The 9,789-nt window shown below is 41.7% G+C and overlaps 1 protein-coding gene across 2 annotated transcripts; it reads left to right on the top strand.

Annotated features, from left to right (window-relative positions):
• The first annotated feature begins 690 nt into the window (after positions 1 to 690).
• LOC113015573 (leucine-rich repeat-containing protein 3-like) lies at positions 691 to 7,716 on the top strand. 2 transcript variants are annotated; one of them, XM_026157591.1, is made up of 3 exons: positions 691 to 713; positions 4,283 to 4,358; positions 5,370 to 7,716. In XM_026157591.1, the coding sequence occupies exon 3, from the start codon at positions 5,668 to 5,670 to the stop codon at positions 6,454 to 6,456; it is 789 nt and encodes a 262-aa protein (XP_026013376.1). In that variant the 5' UTR covers positions 691 to 713; positions 4,283 to 4,358; positions 5,370 to 5,667; the 3' UTR covers positions 6,457 to 7,716. The 2 variants fall into 2 exon arrangements, with proteins under 2 accessions (XP_026013376.1, XP_026013375.1); XM_026157590.1 differs by lacking the exon at positions 691 to 713 and having other exon boundaries at positions 4,208 to 4,358.
• Positions 7,717 to 9,789: the final 2,073 nt, after the last annotated feature.

Below are 9,789 nucleotides of genomic sequence, written 5' to 3'. Positions count from 1 at the left end.
ACGAGCATACAGCAACACGTCTGCTGCAAAGGTGCCCAGGCTCTCGCCTGGTCGACGGCTCCGGTTGGCTAGCTGCTCTCTGCTCTGATCAGTGGAGTGCCGCTGCCCGAATCGCCTCTCGAGTGCCGCGGTGAGGGCCTGGAGCTCATGCTGCTCTGCCGGGGCTAGGTCAAGGAGTATCTGCAGTGCATCTCCCTCTAATGCTAGCGCTAGGTGTGTAGCAGTCTCCTCTTCGCTCCAGCCACTATGTCTGGCGGCTAGTCGTGGTAGGCATAACTGCTCGCGGTTGGGGGCTCGGCATGTGGCCCATGAAGCATTGCCCTAGCAATATATAATATATATATATATATATATATATTAGGGGTGCAACGATATTCGTATCGATATTGAACCGTTCGATACAGTGCTTTCGGTTCGGTACGCATATGTATCGAACAATACAACATTTGTAATTTATTTTATCAACTTTCCTTCTGACGATGCTGTCTGTGTTGAGCGCTCAGTGAATCTGCGTTCGACTGCTCCGCCTAGGCTGCACTGTCGAGCGCAGATCCACTGAGCGCTCAACACAGACAGCATAGTCAGAAGGAAGAGCGCAGGGCAAGCTAGCAAGACAGAAGTTAAGCTCTCCTTGTAACATGGACCTCCCCCACCCTCATTCAGATCTGGCGTTTGGAATTATTTTGGTTTTCATGTGATGTATGACCCTGAAGGTAAGCGAGTCATGGACTAAAGTAAAACAGTATGTTGGATGTGCCGTGCAATGCTCAATTACATGGGTGGGAACTAGTGTGTTAGCGCAGTTAGCTCGTTAACGTGTTGGCCGTCTAGTCCCATGCACGGGGCGATCGGCGGTAGCTCGTTAACGGAGATTTGCCGTGTTGTGGCGTTAAGGTCATTTCAACGAGATTAACCTGAAAGCACTAGTGGGAACACAACACATATGACTGCACATTTACGCCGACATCATCCTAGTGCAAAGACAAAAACAACAAGCATGCTACTAACTTTAGCCGAGTCATTTAGACAGCTGTTAGCACATGATTCTCCTTATGCTGCTGAGAATATAGCCCAGAAGAAGCGGATAGTATAGCTTTTATTTTGGAAAGAGACATTTCTCTGTAATAAACTCTCTTTTCCAAAGATGAGTGATTCCTCAATCAGATACAGGGCTTGCAATATCGCTAGCCCGACGTCCTGGGGCTAGCGATTTTTTTACCAAAATCTATCTCTTCCCTGCCCGTCGGGCTATTGTAGGAAGGAAAAATATATGTCAATGCTTTTGCATTCTTTCAGAAATGTAGCTGGGTAATTATGTCATTGGCATCGGTGAGCCACTGTCAATATGTGACATATTGAAATCGCGTTTGAATTTGCGCTTGTTTTTTTGCTTTCACTTTGCAATCATGCGAACTGTGTATAGAGAGCGACAGCACTGATCTGTGAGTGATGATAATTTGTGCACCAATTCCTCTGACATCGTCTTATTAATCGTTAGCTTACTATGCAAACATGACAAGTGAAATCTCCCGCAGCAAGCTTAAACATGTGAGAGGTTGATCGCGCAGAGAATCGCTGAGCTTATGTGAGTGCCTGTGTAAAAGCAGCAGGATATATATTTTAGTTCTGCTGAGCCAAATAAGACAGGTCAGGGTGAAGAAGTGACAGCCAAAGAAAAGCTTACCACAAAACGGAGAAGTTATGACAAATCAGACTATAAGGCAAAAAGAAAGTGCAGCTTTATGGTTTCATGGACAAAAGAATTTCTGTGGCTGCAATATGATGAGCTAAATAACCAGGGCTGCACATAAGTGGTCCGCAGGTGCGCATTCGCTGTCAAAATAAAAAACACGCACAAGGGTTAGGGTTAAATTTAAAAACTGTACTTTTGAGTTAAAATATATATTTATAATTTTAATAAATGACAAATTAAAAAGGCATGAACATTTTTTTTGTATCGAAAAAATATCGAACCGTAACACCAAAGTATCGAACCGAACCGTGAATTTTGTGTATCGTTGCACCCCTAATATATATGTATATATATATATATATATATATATATATATATACAGTTGTGGTCAAAAGTTTACATACACTTGTAAAGAATATAATATAATGGCTCTACCGAGCGTCCCGTTATTTCTAAAACTCTGATTTTTCTCTGATAGAGTGATTGGAACAAATACTTCTTTGTCACAAAAAACATTCATGAAGTTTGGTTCTTTAATGACTTTATTATGGGTTAACAGAAAAAGGTGATCACATTTTCTGGGTCAAAAATAATCATACGGCAACATGAATTAGCAATTTTGGTGACTTAGAAAGTTGTCAGTGAACTGAGCTTCATAGCATGGCCTCTTAACTGCTTGTGAGCGATTATGAGTGACGACAGCTGGTGACTTCTCTTAGGCCAGTTAAATAGGGCTCATTGGATACAAACGCCCACAAACGCTACAATGGGAAAGTCAAAGGATGGATCTGAAAAAGCTAATTATTGACTTGAACAAGTCAGGAAAGTCACTTGGAGCCATTTCAAAGCAGCTGCATGTCCCAAGAGCAACAGTGCAAACATTTGTTTGTAAGTATAAAGTGCATGGCACTGTTTCGTCACTGCCAAGATCAGGAAGAAAATGCAAGCTATCACCTGCTGCTGAGAGAAAATTGGTCAGGAGGGTGAAGAGTCAACCAAGAATCACCAAAAAGCAGATCTGCCAAGAATTTGAAGCTGCTGGAACACAGGTGTCATTGTCCACAGTTAAACGTGTTTTGCATCTCCATGGACTGAGAGGCTGCCGTGCCAGAAGGAAGCCCTTGCTCCAAAAGCGGCACCTTAAGGCTCGACTGAAGTTTGCTGCTGATCACATGGACAAAGATAAGACCTTCTGGAGGAAAATTCTGTGGTCAGACGAAACAAAAATCGAGCTTTTTGGCCACAATGCCCAGCAATATGTTTGGAGGAGAAAAGGTGAGGCCTTTAACCCCAAGAACACCATGCCTACAATCAAGCATGGTGGTGGGAGTATTATGCTGTGGGGCTGTTTTGCTGCCAATGGAACTGGTGCTTTACAGAGAGTAAATGGGATAATGAAGAAGGAGGATTACCTTCACATTCTTCAACATAACCTAAAGTCATCAGCACACAGGTTGGGTCTTGGGCGCAGTTGGGTGTTCCAACAGGACAATGACCCCAAACACACATCAAAAGTGGTAAAGGAATGGCTAAATCAGGCTAGAATAAAGGTTTTAGAATGGCCTTCCCAAAGTCCTGACTTAAACCCCATTGAAAACATGTGGACAATGCTGAAGAAACAAGTCCATGTCAGAAAGCCATCAAATTTAACTGAACTGCAACAATTCTGTCAAGAGGAGTGGTCAAAGATTCAACCAGAAGCTTGCCAGAAGCTTGTGGATGGCTACCAAACGCGCCTAATTGCAGTGAAAATGGCTAAGGGACATGTAACCAAATATTAGCACTGCTGTATGTATATTTCTGACCCAGCAGATGTGATCACTTTTTTCTGTTAACCCATAATAAAGTCATTAAAGAACCAAACTTCATGAATGTTTTTTGTGACAAAGAAGTATTTGTTCCAATCACTCTATTAGAGAAAAATCAGAGTTTTAGAAATAACGGGACACTCGGTAGAGCCATTATATTATATGCTTTACAAGTGTATGTAAACTTTTGACCACAACTGTATATATTCTGAATTAATTTATTTTCTAATCCCTTTGAGTTGGAAGAAAACAAGAAAACACATTTTTCTATCACTGTGGGCAGGACCCCTCAAAATTTCTACTTAAAGATTAGACAGATTTTTTTCTTCCATATTTAAAAAATGCTAGAATCTATCATGAAATGATTATCAACTTTAGTGTGTCAGCCTACAAAGCGGTAATATACAGTGCTACTGTACACTACACAAAAAACTTTCTGTGTTGTGTACGTTTTCCCGGAGTCTTCCAAGTGCTGTATTTCCCGGAAGCAAACAAAGGAAGAACCAGGGCTCCAGCGGTGCTACCTCACCTCTCCATCTCTGCGCACACACACACACACACACACACACACACACACACACACACACACACACACACACACACACACACACACACACACACACAGACAGAGAGAGAGAGCAAGAGAGAGAGAGAGAGAGACTCACCGCTGCTGCTGCTGCTGCAAATACACAGACAGGAGATCCTGACTAAACTGCTGGACTCTTTAAGCAGCTGCTTTTTCTCAGCTAGATTCTGAGCGGAGACGTCTGTTTGTTTGCAGAGGATGAGGCGGTGATTTACTCCTGGATGTTTCTCCGGTCCGTTTAAAATCCAGCAGGACAGAGTGAAGCTGTCAGGTAAGTTACCAACTCCAAATTTAGTTTAAAATAGTTAAGCCAAATGAGACCAAAATAGAAAAAAAAAAATTTCTGCCTGTATTGATCAGTATAAGATTACTTTATCATGAATAGGAATAATAATGTATGCAAAAGTGTTTCTATGGTATTCCTAAGGGGAGCTGGGCATTTATTGTTGTAATTGTTAATTAATATATCAGTTAATCAGATACTTTTTACATTAACATTAACATTAACAAATTAATTAAGTTTGCCATTTAGAATATACTTTATCGTGTAAAATATCAAATAAAGAACAAAAATAGAAGGTAGATGCTTTAAAGGAAATTTAAACTCAATTAGCTGAAATTTCTGAGAGTTTATCTCCGAATTATGCCCCCATTTAATAACATCTACACCTGTAATATCCTTTTTTATTTCCTGCATCCTTATCTCTGCTACACCCACGTTAATATCCCTGTAATTTCCAAAAGGGCACCGCAGTTTCTGAAACATTAGCTTATCGTATGAACATCATTCAGAAGCCATTACACAGCAGCTTGTTTGAGACTCACAGTCTTGATCAAAAAGCTGCTTATCACTCAGTCTGCACCTTGTCATCGGCCTGAATACAGTGCATCCTGTAGAGGGTTTTAATTTGCATCCCGACCTTCGATGCTCTCACATACATCACTGCTAACCTTATAGACTACAGGCAACTTCTTATTTAATCACAAATCACTGTTTTTCAAAGTTCATCTGATGCATATTGATGAGCCCACACCTTGTTTAATGACTTGTCGTTTTCTCGCGGGGACAGATTTTGAGTTGAGGGACCCATGCTATAGAAAACCTTGTATTATTATGATAATCTTGAACTTTACCAACTTCCCCCTCCAAGGAGGAAGGAGTCGGAGAAGAGGGGGAGGATTTTATTTATTTATTTACTTTTCCTGGAAAGAGGCTGTGAGATGAAGGGGCCGCGATATCTTTTTCACCCTTTGTTTCACTGTCATCTTTTTTTTCTCACAGGTTTCTTGCAGCCGGGCGGAGAAGAGGTGTCCCTCCCACCATGGACTACATTTCCCACCGTGTACTGTCTCTGGGTTACATCATCCATACCTCACTGTGAAATTTCATTTAGCAAGTATGCAAACTTTCAAACGTTTGCCTTCTTTTGAGATGGATCAGTTAACTGTCAGAATAAACGATGTTCAAGCGAATGTTGAGAATGAAACTGTAGCCACATCCTTTGCTTGAATGTATTTCATGCCTCTAAAGCAACACACCCTCATACCAGCAGCACTGATTTCAGTCCTAACGCTGGCTAATGGGGGCCTCTCAAAGGTGCAGGTCATCCATAAACCCTTCTTCTTTTAGTTCTCTTTTCTTTGTGGGAACACTTCTCTTCTCTTTGATGATGACCGCCTATGCCTGCCCTAAGCTCTGCCACTGCACAGAGAGGAACGGCATGGTGGTGCAGTGCACTTCGCGCAACCTGGAAAGCATCCCGCCGAACTTACCCAAGGACACTGTGGTTCTCCTGCTCTCGTCGAACCAGATCCGACACGTCCCAAAAGGAGCCTTCGCTGACCTTCACCGCCTCAGGGAGCTGGATCTATCTCACAACGTCTTGGAGAGCGTGGAGGTCGATGCCTTTCAGGGGGTTTCCGAAGCCCTGCGGACCTTGGATCTTTCAAACAACCATCTGAGCGGCCTCCCCAGGGACACCTTCACCAAGCTGCACGCCCGAATCCGCCTCTCCCAGAACCCCTGGCACTGCGAGTGCTCACTGCAGGAGACACTGAGGGAGCTGAGGCTCGACCCTGAGACGGTGAACGAGGTCAGCTGTTTCACGTCAGAGCAGGAGGAGTACGTGGGACAGCCGGTGATCCAGGTCCTGGACTCAGGGATCAACTTTTGCAACTTCCACCACAAGACGACTGACGTAGCCATGTTTGTGGCCATGTTCTGCTGGTTCTCCATGGTGACAGCTTACATCATTTACTACATCAAACACAATCAGGAGGACGCCAGAAGGCACATGGAGTACCTCAAATCACTGCCCAGCACTTCTCACATGAGCAAGGACTACGACACAGTGAGCAGCGTGTTTTAGGATGAATATGGATCAAAGTGCAGCGATGAATACAAATGACAGAGAGGCAATGAATATGTTTACAGCGAGCAATACTGAGAAGTGACAGGCGTGAAGGCACAAAGATTTAAGGAGGAGGTTTTAAAATGTTGCTGTCATCATCAAGTGCAGGCTTTAAACAAAAAGAAAGACACAGCTCAGACTCAGATATTTTACTTCTTTAATAACAAAAGATGTCAGATCCTTATTTCTCACTCCAGTGTATTTAACACACCTCAAAAGTTTGCATATCACACCAAGTTATAGAAGTTCAGCTACCAGCTGAGGAGAACCTGAGAGCCACTTGAGTGTGAAACAGAAATGAGCTCCTCGACAAATAATTCCCATGGCTTCACAGAAAAATATCCAAGTTTGATTTTGTTTAATGCATTTAAAAAAAAAAGAAGAAGCAGGGGGACCTTTAGGGGCAACAGCAGAGAAATTAGCTGTAGTAGCTGTTAATCTCTGTTAAAACTGATATATGTTTCCCTCCTAATGTTAAGATGATGTATGCTTAATGATGCAATGCATAAAGGATATAGGTGTTGTAGAGAGGATTTGATGGCTGTAGGAACCCCTGTGACACCCCTGCACTGTCAATTTAAGGTGGCTTGGCAGCCCAGAATTACATTTCACACTTGAGCCCTCGTTTTGCTTCAAATGTTGATGAGTTTGTAACTTTTGGAAGAAGAAATATGATAAATTCCTGCCACAAAAACAAAGTTCAGTTTGAGAACTGAACTGATCGTCTCTTTCTCTATTTTTGCTTAACTAAACTGCACACACGAAATGTTTCATCAAATTTCAGATTCTGGAAAGTCTAGTCGGCCACAACTAATTTGGCTCAAGGATTCTTCCGGCTAAAAGGGAGATTTTCCTCCCCGCTATCGCCAAGTGCTTGCTCACATGGGTCACTGGATTGTTGTGGCTTTCTCTGTATTATTATAGGTTCTTAACCTTACAATATAAAGCGCCTTGAGGCGAGCGTTGTCATAATTTGGTGCTATATAATAGGGACATTGGCTTTGTATGACATCTTTCAGAGTAACAAGTAGAAAAAACAGTCCAAAATTGAGTATTTAGAGCAGTCTGAAGTCTGAGCATTTTGTACATAAGGATTCCTTAATTGTGTTCTGAGTGATTTACTTGAAATTTTAACCATGTTTATTATGAGCATTTACAAGTGTAACAGTGTATATTGCTGGATATAAGTGAAAGAATAACAGGTCCCCTTTAAACAAACTCGATATCGACATGATTTAATCTGTTGTCAACATGTAGGCTCATTGAATCTGCACTTCCCCTGCACGGTGGGTGCATGATTGTTGTTTTTTAATTTCCTCAGTCTCTTCCTGCTGCGCCTGACATCTGAAAGCAGCTTAACCAAAGTGGACCCCACCCACAGGTTTTTACACTTCCAACTACTTGACTGTGGAATTCACACCAATTAGGAGCGGCTTGACTTGTAGCACTCGCAGAAAAAGAAGTGGTGACAAATAAGGCAATAACCTGAAAACATGTGTTTTTGTTTGTTTTCATCTATTAATTTGGATTGCATCACACAAATTTCATGCCTGTTGACACACACACTGGTTTTTACTGGAATAATTATTTTATTTAGACTTAACATAAAACCATATTTTTCAATATATGACCTTTTTTGTGTACAAGTTGATGCTCATTAAAAATAGTTGGACAGAAATCAACCAGAAAATATGGACATAGCTGTGATCTCACCCGTTATGTGTGTATTGTTCTATTCATTTATTCATTTATTTTAAGTAACGAGTAATAATCAAAGGGTAGATCGTAACTGAGAGACACTGTGCACTGACAGGGTAGCAATTTGTAGGTAGTCACACCTGAAAGTATTCCCTACTCAGTTTCAAGGGAGTTGTTGAAAGCTCTCCGCCAATCTGCTCAAACAGTCTGCAGGCATAACACATTCCTCACAGTGAGATCCTGTTATCTGTTCGTACAGATTTTACGATGAAAAATACCCCTGGCTCCAAATATGGAAGTCATATATCTTCAGCTGCATAGATCTAGATGGAGCTGAATATTAATACGTCTTAAAACCCAGAAATAGTTTCATCCTACTAACGGCTCAAGTTCATAAATCTAACGAGCCATTGTGGAGGGTGCTTCAGTATCCACAGTGTAGTGATCCATTTATCCGCTACATAGTCGTTTATGCGATTCATGTGGTTTCTATCAAACTGCAAAAGTCTTGAGCCACCCTCTTAATACATCTTCATATTTTGGAAGGAAAATGGAAAATGGGTGTAACAGTTTATTGGCCAGCAAAAACAGAGTATCAACTATCCTAATGAGCCTGAAAGTCAAAATTTGGTGTGACCACTTTTATTCTTTAGCACAGTCTGATCTGTCTTAGGCAGCTTTCTTATAATTTCTTTAAGGAATTGTAGCGGGGCGTGGTCGGTGGTGCCAGGGCAGGGAAGGCAGATGCACTTGCGGAGCATCTGCAATCACACCTCTCTGGGTTAAAACACTGAACGGGGTCCTATCATGTCGTTGTTGTGGTTGGTGATGTGTGCGGTTGGCAGTGGGAGAGCTGTGGCTGTTCGTATGTTTATAAGCAACTGTGTTCATAAAGAGATGCTTAAAAGCATAAATATGTCATCGGGTCTGCCGTGGTTCATTACAGTAGTCTTCAGAAATAGTTCTCCAGGCTTCTTGAAGGACATTTAAAGCTCTTCTTGGATGTTTCTGCCTTTTGTTCTGTTCTCTGTCAACATGATCCTACATTGCTTCAATAATGTTGAGGTCCGGGCCCTGGGGAGGCCAATCCATGACTGATAGTGCTCCACTGTGTGTTTTTCTATCCAGTTATGACTTCTCTGTACATACTGACGATGATTTAGATTCATCAGTCCATCAGCCCCGTTATCACTGATTTTCACTCTAGTTCTTGTGTAATTTTCATACATCAGGCTTTTCTCCCTGTTTCCTTTCCTTAAGAAGAGTTTCTTGCCAGCCACCTTTCCACTGAAACCATTTTTCAGTGTTAAGGTGAAATCTTTTTTGATGCTTAAATGATTCATACGTCAGTGTTAATTGCCTTAACAAACATTAACAGTCCTTTGAAAATGATCAGGCACAAAGACTGGACTGAAAGTGAGTGAAAAAACAGCCAATGTCCAAAGAAATAGTTTCAAAGACCTTCAGAAATTCTGGAGAACTATTGCTCAAGAAGAAAATCTGGCTGCTTGGAAGCGAAATAGAAAGAAACGAGGGTGGCTCAAGACTTTTGTACCATATCCAGCCCCTAGAAAAGTGCATTTAACTTTCTTT

Source organism: Astatotilapia calliptera, chromosome 23 (genome assembly GCF_900246225.1).
Source record: "Astatotilapia calliptera chromosome 23, fAstCal1.2, whole genome shotgun sequence".
NCBI lineage: Eukaryota > Metazoa > Chordata > Actinopteri > Cichliformes > Cichlidae > Astatotilapia > Astatotilapia calliptera.
This window is presented reverse-complemented; position numbering and strand designations above follow the sequence as displayed.

Coding starts and splice junctions, on each gene's coding strand:
- LOC113015573 (XM_026157591.1), top strand. CDS start 5,668: ATGGGGGCCTCTCAAAGGTGCAGGTCATCCATAAACCCTTCTTCTTTT.